Below are 15,560 nucleotides of genomic sequence, written 5' to 3' on the forward strand. Positions count from 1 at the left end.
TCCTTCCTCGTGCTTTTTCTCTTATTCATCAGGCCTTACCAGTAGTGCTGAGAGATCAGGTTTTTGTGGATTTGCATTATTTGGAGGTGTGCGGATGCTCCGAAATTGAAGTTAAGGCTTGATATCAGGAGGCAGTTCCCAGGGAAGAGGCCCTGGTGCAAAAGCTGGTCAGCGGCCAGTCCCTCAGTGGGGGTGGGAGGAGGGGCGGGATGGTGACCAGCCCCTCTGCACTGCTGCTCACCTGTGTGTTTACAGAAAGCAGTGCCACCAGTGGGCTGCCACCTGCCAGCCGTGTCTCTGTCCCAGCCAGGCTGAGTGCTTCTCTTGGACCTAGCCCCCCACAGTACAGCTCATGCTCCCCAGGGCAGGCCTGCGGCATGGGGATCCCCTGATGTGACACGCAGACCTCAGATGATTCAGCCTCTGCGGCTGGAGAAGGGGGATCCCGGCCTGAGTCAGCAGAGCGCTGAGCAGGGAGCAGGCCCGCCCCGGGCTCTGCCGGCCACGTTCGCAGATGGGCAGTACCAGCTTCTGAGAGGCTTTTTTCTCATGTGCGGTTCCAGTATGGGTTCCGTATCTGGGCTGGAAAACCCAGGCTGTGGCCTTAATCTTGTGTTTCAGATAACATGTGCACAGGCAGCTTTGGGGCCTGGATGCCCCGGTTCCCACCCTGCCCCGGACAGCGGGTGCCCTTTGGTGGCTCCCCAGGCACTGCTCCCACCTGAGATCCTGCTACCTCCTGGCTGCAGAGTGAGGCAGTGGTGACCTGTCTTCCAGACTACTGAGCTGGGCGCTTGCTGCCTGTCGTGGGCAAGGGGCTCCACCTGCTCGTCTCCCTCTGTCCATCTGTAAAACACAGATGGAAATATTAACCGGCTTGCCGTAAATCCTGAATTAAGGAAGTTTAGAATCAATGTGGACATCTGTTTTTCCAATAATAGATATAATGCACTCATGTACAAAATACAGAGGCATAAAGACCAATCATAGTATGGCCACTAGGGAATTATCACTGTTAGTATTTTGTTTTATGATCCTTCCATAAGTTTTGCTGTTCATACCCCTGGGGTGTGTGTATGTGTGTGTGTGTAAATAGAGGGCAAATGCAATTTATTACATCAGACACTGTTTTGGAACTTTCTCCTGCTTGGGTGTTGATCCATGTAACAATTGTAGATGACTGGTAACAGGAAATTATTGTAGTGGTATTTTATGTCATTGTCAATTTTATGATTTTGATTTTACGATAAATGCTCTTAGGTATAGACTTCCCTGGTGGCTCAGAGAGTAAAGCATCCGCCTGCAATGCGGGAGACTGGGGTTTGATCCCTGGGTTGGAAAGATCCCCTGGAGAAGGAAATGGCAACCCGCTCCAGTACTCTTGTCTGGGAAATCCCATGGGCAGAGGAGCCTGATGGGCCACAGTCAGCAGGGTCACAAAGAGTCGGACACGACTGAGTGACTTCACTTTCACTTTCATGAATATTTTAGAATAAATACCTAGATGTTGAGTTACTAGATCAAAAGGCACATGATTTTAAAAGATTTTTGGGACATTCCTTCAAAATCACCTAGTTTGGATGACAGCGATTTTTCCCCCAAGCGCTAATGAATGCCAGACGGGCAAAAAAATCACAGTTTTCTTTGTTTGTTTTCGTATTTCTTTGACTAAAGGCTGAATATATTTTCTATGCTTTTTGGCTGCTAGAGTTTTCTGTACACTCTGTCCATTCATAGATGCTGCCCATTTTCCAATTAGTCTTTAATCCTTAGAAATTTAAACTCTGTATCCAGGTTTATGCCTTCCCTGGTGACTCAGTGGTAAAGAATCGACCTGCCAATGCAGGAGACTCAGGTTTGATCCCTGGGTCGGGAAGATCCCCAAGAGTCAGGCATGACTCAGCCACTAAGCAACAATCCAGGTTTATAATTTTAGGTTTGTGAATTTATCATGTCTAAATTTTGTGAGTCTATCCAGTGATTCCCTCATAGCTCAGTCGGTAAAGAATCTGCTTGCAATGCAGGAGACCCGGGTTTGATTCCTGGGTTCGAAGATCCCCTGGAGAAAGAAATGGCAATTTCTTCTGGGTTCGAAGATCCCCTGGAGAAAGAAATGGGATTCTCACCTGGAGAATCCCATGGACAAAGGAGCCTGGCAGGCTACAGTCCATAGGGTCACAAGAGTCTGACGCGACTTAGCGACTAAACTACCTACCTACCTATCTAGTGATTAGATAAATCTAAAAAGTTTCATGTAGTCACGCTTGCCTCTTGTGACCTCCTCCTCCCATCCTATAATTATAAAAGGTTATTCAAGTTTAATATGTATCTTTCGATCTTTTTGTTTCACTTAAAGATGTCTGTTTACAGCTGGCACCCATTTGGAACTTATTGCTAATAATGTGTAGAAGCTTGCCTACGTTCTTTAACGTCCAGGAAGCTGTTCTTATCCTCCTGTCCACCTCGTGGATGTGCCACCTCCGCCTGCCCTGACCTGTCCTGGTGGCCTGCTTATGGCTTCTCTGTGCCGTCCCTGCCTGCCCACCTTCTGAGGGCGACCGCCCGAGAACAGGGCCGTCAGGGTGCTCGGGAGACACCTGGTGAGGGGGCACTGCGCACAGGAAGGGCCATGGGCACCGCGCATGGCCAGCTCATGCGTCTCGAGTGGGTCACACACCTGCTTTCTCAGGGGCCCGTGGCAGCTCAGCTTGATGGGATGCTCCCGTGTGGTGACAGCAGCAAGTCTGAGTCCTGGCTCTGCCTTTTGTCACCCTCTGTCGCCTTGTTTCCCGTCTCTGCACCGTGGCTCTGCCCGCCTCCTCCCGTGAGGACTGGAGGGGACCCAGCGTCTGTGCCTGGGCCCCGCTGTGGCCATGGCTCCTGAGTCACTGTGGGGGCTTCGCGCGAGGATACGCACGTTACAGAGAAGTTGTGTGTTCTTTTGGTGCTGAGAGGTGTTCTGAACTAGGACGGAGTAGTCAGTGTGGAAAGGAAGCTGAGTTCTCTGAGCTTGCCCACCTGCTTTAGAGGGACGGTTGATTAGGTTCTTGTACACTGCAGGGGATGAGAAGGATTTAGGTTCTTCAGAGAGAAAGACTTTCCTGAAGCATGAGAGGTGCCGTATGGACTCTTCTGTAGTGGGCCTCAGCAGGACTGCTTGGGGTTGGCATGAGGCCTGTGACCTGGAGGAGCCTGGTGTCAGCGGGTGGGTGTGAGGATGACGTGCCTCGGTGCTTGGTCATCCCTGGCCTGTGGAGGTGAGATGGGCAGGCTGCTTGCTGGAGATGGAATGATAATCTTCACCCTCGTGGAGGCCTCGTGTTTTTGCTCCAAAACACTTGACATCAAGTTGTGCATCCATAAAGGCGTCTCTACTAAGAGTTAGTGAGACACTAATATATTCGCTTTTCATCTGATCATTTGTTTGTTCATTTACTCATTGAACAGTTGCACCAAGCCAGACGTAGTCTCTGCCCTGGTGATGCCAACATTGGTGGGAGAGGCAGTTACCAATCAGAGAACCACTGAGTGAATATAAAATCAGAACTAGTCAGTGGTGCAGAGAAGTGTGTGGGAGAAAGGCACAGATAAGCCAGTGTTCATGTTTCTGTGGGTTTTCATGTAAAGCGCGTCTGTATGTTCTGACAGGCACTTGAAAGAGCCGCTTATCCACGCTAATGTCATAGCAGTCATTAGGGGGAGCGTTTCCATGGGAAGTGACTTACATTTTACAGGTGTTTCTTTAATCCTTCCTTGTATTTATTAGGGTATTTCTAATGTTGCTGAGTAGTGACAGATGGTGAATCAGAGGGGACAGTTTTAACTTAAGAGGGAAAGTTTATTAAAATACTTACTATGAGGGGAAAAACGTTTTCTTCTTACCGATCACAGAGGTGGCTTTGGGGACCATTTGTCAAAGAAGACTGTGTTTTAGATGCTGGTTGGAGTTTCAGGCTAAACCACAAGAGACCACCTAAAACACACTGCCACCAGCGTTCTCTTGAGTCTGCCGCAGACACAGAGGCGGCTGTCGGTGCGGGCACGAGGTGGCTGGGTGCTCGTCCTGTGAGCGCCCCGAGCGCCCGTCTGGCTCGCGGCTCGCGGGGCCTGCCCTCACCTGGGCGCGCCTTCCCGTCGTCCGCTCTCTGCTCAGGCCGCCTGCGGGGCCCTCTCTTTGGGCTTCACCTGGAACCAGGCCAAGACAGGTGGGGATTTCCCCTGAGGGAGGAGGAAGTGAAGGGCTTACGGAAACTGTGGCTGTGCGAGGCTGACGCATTTCCAGAGAGCTGCCCTGTGCCCACGCTGGCTGCCTTTCTTGGGGGCTGTCCCCAACCCCTCTGTGCTCTGGGGAGGCCATCCAGGGGGTCACCAGGCTCTGCCTAGCTGCCCTTCCTCCTCATCTGGGCAGAGATGCTGACCAGACCTGTCCAAGGGCGGGAGGAGGAAGTGAAGGTCCTCAGGGGGTGGCCAGGGTTGGACGGGGGCGGGACCCGTGGGGCTGGGGGTGTCGGGAGGAGGTCTGACGGTCATCCTCTCTACCACGTGGTGTCTGTGGAGCCTCCCCCACCCTCCAGGCTGCTGCTGACCATCTGCTCAGAGCCCTGGTGGCACCAGACACTCCTGGTTTCCATGCTGCTGGGGGTGATTCCTCCCTCCAGCGACCGGGGCCGGGTTCTCCCTGCCCCGAGCGTCCCCCTTCATGCCCCCAGCACCCTGGGGAACGAGCTGCCTCTGAGTCTGGAGGCATCTGGGCTGCAGCCTGGATCCTGCCTGGCAGGGCATTTGCTGGATGTGCAGTGAATGTTCCCGGGCTGTGGCACCTGGCCAGACATCGGTCATCTCTCTGGGAACTCCGTGGTGTTCGGTCTGTTTCTATGCTCTCGGGGGGTGCGGGCGCCTGGGTCTGGGCCTGCGGTCCTATAGATGGTGCGTGTTTGACTTGCCCTCCAGCTGACAGTGTTCTGTCTGCGTTCTCAGAGCTTCGTCCCGAGGCCACTTCCACTCACTCCACCAAGAAGGCTGGTGCGATGGTGTGACGTGGTTCAGTCAGTTCAGGCAACTGCAGGAGACCAGCCCGTGTGGGCAGCAGGCCAGCTTGCCCGGTGGCAGCCACGTGTTCTGGTTTTAGGGGAGAGTGCTGGTCTGACAGCCTCTGCCCTCGATGAGGCCCGATGCAGGGGATACCACTGCCTCACGAGGGATCCTGACACATTGCTCATGCCACGCCTCCGCATCCTCCTTAGAGTGACGTCCAGAAGCACAGAGGAGCTGATGTCCACCCCCGGCTTGGCCCAGGCATGGCATGGAAGGCTCAGTAGCTCTGAGCTGCTTTTATCACTTTCTCTTGCCCTCATAGTTTCTGACTGTGTTACCCAATATAATGAGCACAGAATTCTAAAAGGAAGATAGCGGATGTGTGACTTTGAATACTAATGCTTACTTTGAGATTCTGGAAAGAGCTTTATGATGGCTTCCTGGTGTTTGGGTGGCAGCTCTTTCATCCCAGCCCTACTAAGACACGGGTGCTGGTGGGCTGGGCTCACGTCCTGGAGGAAGGCCCTGCCCTCCAGCCTCCCCTCAAGGCTGTGACCCAACTGAAAGGAGCACAGAACAGCCAGTGAGTACAGCCCAGAACCTCGGTCCCCTTGCCAGTAGCCGAAGCTGCTTAGTTTAAGAGCCAGGATATTCGTTTGTTTATTGACTCTAATTTAGACCGTTCTTAGGAACATCTCAGTCACCCGGGAGTGAACAGTCAGGCGGATCTTTTTGCTTGTGAAGGTCAGCTAGCTCGTAATAGACGGGGCGGCAGGAACACCGTGTGAGGGGCGGGGCGGCGCAGGCAGCGCTGAGCCCCTCTGGGGATCTGGTGCCTGCCGCCTGCCTGGTGCTTCCCTCGACCAGCCCCCAGACCCGTCTCGACGGCACGGCCCCAGCACCTGCCCAGAACCCCTCCTCGCAGTCCGTGACTCAGAGCAGGGAGAGGGGAGAGGGGCTGTTCTCTCTCTCTGACTCTAAGGTGACTCCTGGCTCCAAGTTCTGTGATTTAGTTCAAGTCCTCTGTGGTCAGGGATGCTGTTCTCAGCCTGATGGGGTTGACTGGCCCCTGTTCGTAGCAGCAGACACCCCATGAAGGCTGGAGTGAGGCTGCTACAGGCCATCTTCTCACCATCAGATTCCAGATCCAGTGCCTGACCTAATATAGTTTGCAGTTTTTGGAAAATACAGTTCCACAGGCTTAAATACTTGGAAAACGGCAGAAATGAAGAGCTTCTCTGAATGGTTGTGCTTGTCCCTCTGCTCACCAGGATGGCCTGATTCCACACTTCTCAGTGGGACACTTGCCTTGCTGTCGTGGCCCTGGGTGAACTGTGGGCAGAGCCTCCAGGCCCTGGGGCGCTGCTGTCAGGCCTTATCAGAATGTCTGATTTCCAATTCCCGACTCTGCCGTATGGTAGGCGGCCTGTGTGATGAGCAGAAGCCTGGAGAGCCTGTTGTCATGGCAGCGGGTACATCGTGAGCTCACATCACATCAGGGATGGGTGATCACGGGGCAGCCATGGAGACAGAGGCCCCGTCTGCCTGTAGGGCTGTTCCCGGTGGAGGAACGTCAGACCTGCCTCCACGCTGCCGCAGAAACCTCAGAGGCTTTGTGACATTAGCAGCCACCAAAACATCCTCTTCTCTGCTTAGAGACGAGGCCACCCTGCCCCCTTAGGGCAGGTGCTTCCCCAGAGTCTGTGGTCATGAGCCCCTTTGTCAGTCTGGTGACATGTGTGATGAGTCCCTTTCCAGAGTAATGGTTTTTTAAGGCAAAAGCAATGCTCATAGGATGACAAAGGACACTGGTTGTATTGAAATGGTTTATCAGAATACCAGAAGGATGACACCGTAACACATGTTACCACGTTTAATAACAGGCCCAGCAGCAGGTCGGTGCACACCCTGGCTGTGAAGTAGCACCTGTGACCACTGCCACGTGACAGGCGAGCCCCGCGTTTTCTGCTCGTCTGGGCACACAGTCAGACCTCAGCAGGTGGCGGCTGTGATCGTGCCACAAATGCTGACGAGGGACCTCGGGGAGGCTGGACCACGGTGCATGGCTGCTCTCCCTAAAGGGCTTGAGGTGGCGCGGCCTGGGGGCAGAGCGCGCGTGCTCTTCTGACAACAAGGCTGTGTCCGAGCCCCAGCTTGCCTGTTAGTCAGCTTTCGGCACAATAGGTGATTGAAGCGTTCTTTGTATTTTCCTACATCTTCTGTAATAAGTGTGTGTTTTGATAATCAGAGGGAAGACTGCAGTACGGGAAGGATTTACCCAGTCCGCCCACGTCTGCCATCGTGGGCAGAGAAACGCAGCGGCTCCTTGAATGGAAACGATGCCGCACAGGAGCGTCCTGTGCTCTCGTCAGGAAAGGACCCCACCGCCAGTCATCTGAGCATTTGCACAGAGGCGGACTACTTCTCCCCGATGGGGGCAGGGGCGGATCTTAGCTGACTGTGAGGTTGCTGTGAGTCCTGCGGGCTCTCCCTGGGAGGTGGGAAGAGCTCTGCTCCAGCCCATGCTGGTCCACGCAGTCAGTGGGCTCTGGGCACCTCCTCGGGCCTGTGACCCCGGCCCCCAGCTCCGGGTGAAAGACGCCAGCAGTGATGGCGTGGCTTGCTGTCCATGTGCCTCCGTCCCTCGCTTCGGGTGGGGGTTGGGACCAGTGAAGCACTCCTGGGGGCTGGAGTGGGGCTGCCAGGAGACGGTGAGGGGGCGGGGGTCCCTCGCCCTGCTCTGGGACCCTCCTCTAAACTCTGCGACAGCCCATATCCTGGGGGGTGGGTTTCTGTGGGAGGACCAGCGTGGTGACAGGCTCGCCCCCGCGGGACCTGGGGAGGGCTCTCTGGTTTCTGTGACCCGGTTCCTCACACATGAGGAGGTCGATTCCTCATTCACTACACGTTTCCCTTTCACTGATTGGGCTGTGGCTCTAAAGATGGAGACCTGACACACACACAGAGTGGACTGTCAGTGGCCCTGCAGCACACTCGGGTGCCCACTTTGTCCCTGATGCTGACCCCTGCCCACCGCACCCTGGTCAGGAGTGGGTGCTGGGGGCTGAGTCACCCACGTGGCGGGGCTATGTTGGCAGCTTGCCCGCTGTGACAGCTGGTGCTCTTGGATGAGAACACAGGACTTGTCCTTCTGATCCCAAACGTGTGGCCCATGCAGAGGCGAGCCTCCCAGCAAGAGATCATTCCAGACCAAACTGTCTGACTGGTTGCAGGACGGGAGATGTGCTGTGTGCGCAGCCTGGGGTCAGCAAGGGGCATGGGCTGGGGTGTCTGCTGGCAGCTTCATGGCGGGGTCAGACCTGTGTTTCTCCATGAAGAGTGGAGGAGGTGTGAGAGAGGCTGGGAACTGGGGACTTGTGTGCCTGGCTGGCACAGGAGGGCCCTCTGAGGTGGAGATTTGCAGCAGGGTGCCCGCTTGGGTGGCCAGAGCCGCGGCCACCTGGCCTAATGCCAGCTCAGTGGCATCTTCTCCAGGAAGTCTGCCCAGATGCCTGCTCCTCTCGGGCTGTTCCTTGGGCTTCTGTTTATTTAGATGTTTGGTAGCGCCCGCTCCTGGAGCCCTGGACCCGAAGGGTGACCAGCGAGCTTGTGCTCCAGGGGGTGGGGGGCCGTGTCTTCTCTTCATCCTTTCTCTCCGATCCCCGCCCCACCCCCCCTGGGTACCTGTGTCACGGCCCCCGTTCGTGCTGTGACTATGGAGGGCAGACATCTGCAGAGCTCACCTGGGTGAGGCTGGTCTGGCTTCTCAGCTCCCCCGGGTCAGGCGCTGTCTGTGCCTGCGCGACCCTCCTTCGGGGAGGAGAACTGGCACCCCCTCCACCTCCCGAGCGTTGTTAGTGGATCCTCCTCCCTGTTTGGTGGTTTACATGCGGGACTCTACGCCTCAGAAAAATAGACCCGTGGTGCCCTCGAGGGCCAAGGCCGTGCAGCTTTCACGTCCCTCGGCACGAGGGTTTCCTTCCCAAAGGTACAAACACAGGTCCACACCTGTTCCCTCAGCTCACAGGGCTTTACCCTGGGAGTTTATATTCCATATGCCTCCCCACCAACTGTCCGTGTTTTCGTTATTGAAAGCTCAAGGCAGGGAAGAAATGTCTTGTGTATTTTATGTACTTGTTGCCACTGCATTTGCCCATTGCTTTTATTAATACAGGTTACAACGCAAACTGGCAGACAGTTCTCCTTGCTTCCATGGCTTCTCGCGTCCAGGTGGTGGGTGTTGGGCTGTAGGAGTGCTAGGCTCAGCCTGAGACGGGGCCCAGGCCGGCCCCGCGCCATGGCTGAGCTGTGGGGTGAGGTGGGGGGAAACCTGGGTGTGCATGGTGTGGGCACATCAGCTGTGTCACTGTCTGGGCCTCGGATGGCCTCAGGGTTCTGAGGTGACCCCTTTACTGCATAGCTGAGAGGCAAAGTCAGGAACCGCAAATTAGCAGGGACCTACTGTGGAGCACAGGGGACTGTATTCAGTGCTATATAATGACCTTTGGGGAAAAGATTCTGAAAAGGGTAGATATGTGTGTTTATACGGGCTTCCCCGATGGCTCAGATGGTAAAGAATCTGCCTGCAATGCAGGAGACCTGGGTTCGATCCCTGGGTTGGGAAGATCCCTGAAGGAGGGCATTGCAACCCATTCCAGTATTCCTTTTTTTTAATCGTAGGTGTCTATTTATTTATTTGTGACTGTGCTGGGTCTTTACTGCTGTGTGGGCTTCCTCTAGTTGCAGCCAATGGAGACTACTTTTCGCTGCAGTGCTCAGGCTTCTCATTGTGGTGGCTTCTCTTGTTGCGGAGCACAGGCTCTAGGCGGGCAGCTCAGTAGTTGCAGCATGGGTTTAGTTGCTCCATGGCATGTGGACTCTTCCCTGACCAGGGATCAAACCTGTGTCCCCAGCACTGGCAGGTGGAAACCTGTGTCCCCAGCACTGGCAGGTGGAATCTTACCCACTACGCTACCAGGGGAGTCCCCGCTCCAGTGTTCTTGCCTTGGAGAATCCCCATGGACAGAGGAGCCTGGTGGGCTATAGTCCGTGGGGTTGCAAAGAGTTGGACAGGACTGAGCGACTAAGTGTATATGTGTGTGTGTGTGTGTGGATATATACATATATATTTATAAAAGGCTGAATCACTGCACGGTATACCTGAAACTTACATGGTCTTGTAAATCAACTATACTTCAATTAAAAAAAAAATTTTAATTAAAGAAAACTGAAAGCGATTCATAAGCTGGGACTCCCTTCCCTGTGGGTTGTGCTCCGGTTCCTGAAGTTGGCCCGGGGCCAGATTTCTGTGGCTCTGTGGCTGCACCTTTCCTGGGGCACAAAGGTTAACCTTGACTCTACACTCACAAGGTTCCTCTCACTGGATAGAAGTCCACCTGAGAACAGGGTTCTCGTGCCCATGGGCACTCAGTGCGGAGGGCAGAGTTTGTATCTGTCCCCAGGGAGCGAGTGGGGGCCACTTCTTGGCTTGATGGGAACCCTCAGTGCGAGGGTCCCGTGACCTGCTGTCGGTGGAGAAGTAGGCACAGTGATTCGCTGGGTGAGGTGCACTTAGACGGGCTCCTGGGAGGTGGCTGCGGGCCCTGTTCACCCTGTGTCCTCCGTCTCTGGGCCCTTCATGCTGCAGCACGTGGGGCAACAGGCAGCTTGTTGCAGGGATGGGCTGTTGTGAAAGGCTGTGAGTGTGCATCTGTGAAGTCACACTAGCCCAGTGCAGAGACCGGAAGGTCTCCAGGTGGCTTGACTCAGAGAGATTTAATAACCCAGCATGTTTGTTTTCTCATAGAAAGAAACCCAAATAGAAAACAAGTAATTCAAGGACTCTCTGAGTCTTTTTTTATGTCAGAAATATGTAAGAACAGCCTCTATTATTTTTTGTAGAGTGCTTTTGTTTCCTGTGAATGTCAGTAGGGACTGAGCTACATGGAATTTTTTTTATTTAAATGAGGACTTTTTTGAAGCAAAGATATTTGAGTGAAAATTAAAGGTATTCTGTTATTGGACATTTTTTTCATTGGTTTTTTTTTTTTTATCCCCTAAAACCACAGCTTGAGTTTTATTAATGGAATTACTGAAAATTTGAGTTGAGATGAAGTTTCTTTTATTTATTTATTAACTGTCTTTGGCGAGTGGGAGCATTCCTAGACTAAATTAATGGATTCAAGAGTCATGAAGGAGGGACACCCCCATGAAGATCTTGGTCCCTTTAATGACCCTCTGGCCTTGTCTCCTTTGCTAATAATTCACATTGCTCCATCTTTAATCTCTCATCTGTAAAGAAAGAACCAAAATATACATAGCAAGTATGGTAACCAGAGAGGTTTATAATTTTTTTTTTTTAATTTTGGTGTATGTGTTGCGTTTTTAAGTCATGAACTGGCTTACTGTTGAGACGCCCCCTTTGTGGGGAGGCAATCTTGGTATGTGGTAGAGAAGGGGGCGATGAGCCTTGGCTTCCAGGCTAAGAGATGGCAGGTGTAGTCGGGTGCCGTGTTAAGCCAAGCACAGCTGTCGGAAGCCTCTGGGAGAGGGGCATCGTGGAGGAAGTGGTCCTTGGGACGTGGTGTCACGGCGTCTGCATGATTGTTGGTGTCGGGAGGCTTGGCTTTGTTGACTCTTGGTGTTGCGAACCTCCTCCTGCGTGACTTCGGTGGTCCGTCGTAGAGGACACTGGCAACCCTTCTTCATCTGAGTTGGGCCTCTCCTGGTGTGAGTGTGGGGAGTGGATCCAGTGTGTCTGGGTTCCTGTGCGTCAGGAGCTCTCAGACCAGATCCTCAGGCTGCTTGTGGTCCGGCTGGGGAGGCCGAGGGCCAAGGGTGTTGACAGCATGTGCGGCAGACTCATCCTGGGGATGGAACTCAGTGAGCTGGACACACGGGTGCTATGGCACTGCATGAACTCCTCAGGGTTTGTGGGCAGGAGCCGGTGTGAGCTGGCTCCAGGGGCGGGGCAGGGGTCTTTGCGGCAGGAGATGAGGCCGAGGCACGAGTGCCGCAGTGTTGGGGCTGCGTGCTGGGGGCCACAGAAGTGTTTGCACAGGGTGAGGGGGTACCTGGATGACATGTCACCACCAGGATGACATAGGAACCCAAGCTGAGGCAGAGAGTGAAGTCGCTCAGTCGTGTGCAGCTCTTTGCAACCCCATGGACTATAGCCTACCAGGTTCCTATTGTTTCTCTAGGCAGTAATACTGGAGTGGGTTGCCATTTCCTTCTCCAGGAGATATTCCCAACCCAGGGATTGAACCCTGGTCTCCTACATTGTAGGCAGGCGCTTTACCATCTGAGCTGAGCTGAGCTGGATAGGAAAGGAGGCATTCAAGGGAAAAGCAGAAGAAATTGATGAGCACTGTTGAGCAGTCAGCTGTGGAAAATGTGTGGGAAGGGTCTTGACAGTGGAGCAGGCCGCAGCTCGCTCAGTGATGGTGGCGCAGGCCTGGGGAGGGTCTGAACTGCGAGGAGCCTGTCATCCTAAGAAGTGAGGAGGGCCGAGCGCAGCGTGTGGGAGAAAGGCGCGGTGTGGTGTCGAGGCTGCCAGGGACGAGGAGTGGCGCGGCTCGGGGCGGCCTTGAGCCTGGTGCTTGGGGGGCTCTGCAACTAGGTGGACCTGGGCGGGAGTGGGGTGAGCTGCAGGAGGAGGAGGTGCAGTGGAGAGGGCGGGTGGGCGTGCCCGTGGGCCTGTGGGCCGGTCCCGGGCGGGAGGTGGCGGGCAGCTGGGCCCTGGGTCACGGGCGTCCTCTTTGTGTTCCAGCGCTCGCGCCTCCTGCTCCGCCACCGCCACCCATCCAAGGATATGCCTTCAAGCCTCCACCCAGACCCGACTTCGGGACCTCCGGGAGAACAATCAAGTTACAGGCCAACTTCTTTGAAATGGACATTCCAAAAATTGACATCTATCACTATGAGTTGGATATCAAGCCAGAGAAATGCCCGAGGAGAGTCAACAGGTATTCTGTTTTGTCTGTCTTTCAAGACGAATCCACCCTTCAGTTCTCAGCAGATCCCTTGGGTCCTCTTTCCCTCAGGAAGCTTCCACTGTGCTCTTTGCTTTTTAACGTGCTTGTGCTGAGATACAGTGAGGGTTCACCCCAGAAAGCTGCCCCGTGCCCCAGCCCTCCCGGCCCCCAACGGCATGCTGGGGTCTGCCCCTGGAGGCGCCCGGCCCGCGAAAGAGCCACCTTCACCCTGCTTCTCTCACTCAGCGGGCTGTGAGCCTGGCCTGAGGCTCTGTGTGAACTGAGGCCTCCTTGCTTTTGCTGCGGAGGAACGTGTTGTGAAGCGATTATTTCATCGTTCATTGACTCGTCCTTCCGTTCGGTGCTCTGACGCGCTGCTGTGATGAATGAAACTCCTGGAACATGCTCGTGCAAGTCTTTCTTGTCGACGTGCTTTTGCTTCTCTTGGATGAATACCTGGGGGTGGAGTAGGTGGGTCAGAGGGTAGTGCAGCTTTAGCTGCATGGGACACCGATTGCACCGTCCCCCCCCTGCTCCCAGCAGCTGTGAGGCTCTGCTGCTCCACCTGCCACCGTCAGCACTCAGCTCCGTTAGTCCTTGTGAGTTTTGCCATCTCAGTGAGGGTGTAATGGTTTCTTCAGTTCCGTTTGGTTGCTCAGTCGTGTCTAACTCTTTGTGACCCCAGGCAGCACGCCAGGCCTCCTTGTCCATCACCAACTTACTGTGATTTAATTTCCATTTCCTGATAACCAATGAACCGAGCACCTTTTCTTGTGTTATTTTTTAGAGGTCTTACCTCTATTTTATGGGTTGTATTTGTCTTGTTACTGACTTGTAGGGCTTTTGACTGGTGTATTCTAGGTTGGAGTCTATACTGGAAATATTTTCACCCAGGCTGAGGATGATTTTCCTTTTCACTTTTTGTTTTGGTTTCTTTTATTGTTCAGTTTCTAAGTTGTGTCCAACCCTTTGCAACCCCATGAACTGCAGCACTTCAGGCTCCCCTGTCCTTCACTGTTTCTTAGAGTTTGCTTAGATTCATGTCCATTGAGTCAGTGATGCCATCCAACCATCTCATCCTCTGCTGCTCCCTTCTCCTCCTGCCCTCAATCTTTCCCAGCATCAGGGTCTTTTCCAGTGAGTTGGGTCTTCTCATCAGGTGGCCAGAGTATCAGAGCTTCAGCATCAGTCCTTCCAATAAATATTCAGGGTTGATTTCCCTTAGGATTGACTGGTTTGGTCTCCCTGCAGTCCAAGGGACTCTCAAGAGTCTTCTACAGCACAATTTGAGAGCATCAATTCTTTGGCACTCAGCCTTCTTTATTGTCCAACTCCCACGTTCATACGTGACTACTGGAAAAATCATTTCTTTGACTATACTAATCATTGTCGGCAAAGTGATGTCTCTGCTTTTTAATACACTGTCTAGGTTTGTCATAGCTTTCCTTCCGAGGAGCAAGCCTCTTTTAATTTCATGGCTGCAGTCACCATCCGCAGTGATTTTTGAAGCCCAAGAAAATACAGTCTGTCACTGCTGCCACTGTTCCCCCCATCTTATCTGCCAGGAAAGGAGGGGACCGGATGCCATGATCTTAAGTTGAGTTTTAAGCCAGCTCTTCGCTCTCCTCTTTCACCCTCAAGAGGCTCTTTAGTTCTTCTTCACTTTGTGCCATTAGAGTGGTGTCATCTGCATATCTGAGGTTGCTGGTATTTCTCTCGGCAGTCTTGATTCCAGCTTCTCGTTCATCTGTCCCAGCATTTCACATAATGTACTCTGCATATAAGTTAAACAGTGGCAGTATACAGGCTTGTCATACTCCTTTTCCAATGGGTTCCCATTTTGAACCAGTTCCATGTAAGGTTCTAATTGTTGCTTTTTGACTTGCATAGAGATCTCTCAGGAGACAAATAAGGTGGTCTGGTATTCCCATCTCTTTAAAAATTTTTCACAGTTTGTTGTGATCCACACAGCCAAAGGCTTTAGAGTAGTTAATGAAGCAGAAGAAGACATAAGAGATGCATAGTAAACAGGATTCAAACCTGCCCTGGGAGACCCCAAAGGATTTCCAGTCCATTTATCCTGTTCAAACCTACCAGTGATGAATCCTCCCAGCATTTTTTAAAATCTGAAAATATGGTTACTTTCTCCTCATTTTTGAAAGATTTTTGCTGGATGTAGAATTTTAAACTGGCAGTTTCCCCCCAGTATCTTAAATTAGATGTTATTACATTGACTTTTGGGCTTCCCTGGTAGCTCAGATGGTAAAGAATCTGTCTGCAATGCAGGAAACCTGAGTTTGATTCCTGGGTTGGGAAGATCCTCTGGAGGAGAGCATGGCAACCCACTCTAGTATTCTTGCCTGGAGAAGCCCCATGGACAGAGGAGCCTGGTGGGCCACAGTCCATGGGGTCTCAAAGAGTCGGACATGACTGAGGGACTAATCATTGTCTTTTAATCCTCATTATTTCTGATGAAATCTCAGGGATTTGTTTTGTTCTGTTTTTTTTTTTTTTAATTGTACTTTCCAAGTATGTATCTTCCTTCTTCCT

At 53.0% G+C, this 15,560-nt stretch overlaps 1 protein-coding gene across 2 annotated transcripts in view; it reads left to right on the forward strand.

Moving 5' to 3' along the window:
• The window catches only part of AGO2 (argonaute RISC catalytic component 2), a 96,433-nt gene that overhangs the window by 32,550 nt on the left and 48,323 nt on the right, over positions 1 to 15,560 (forward strand). For both annotated transcript variants that reach the window (XM_055432659.2, XM_088844843.1), the window contains exon 2: positions 12,806 to 13,001. In XM_055432659.2, the coding sequence (XP_055288634.1) occupies positions 12,806 to 13,001 (196 nt within the window). The remainder of the gene's footprint in view (positions 1 to 12,805; positions 13,002 to 15,560) is intronic.

Source organism: Moschus berezovskii, chromosome 16 (genome assembly GCF_049115385.1).
Source record: "Moschus berezovskii isolate FMDL1 chromosome 16, NW_MosBer_1.0, whole genome shotgun sequence".
Lineage (NCBI taxonomy): Eukaryota > Metazoa > Chordata > Mammalia > Artiodactyla > Moschidae > Moschus > Moschus berezovskii.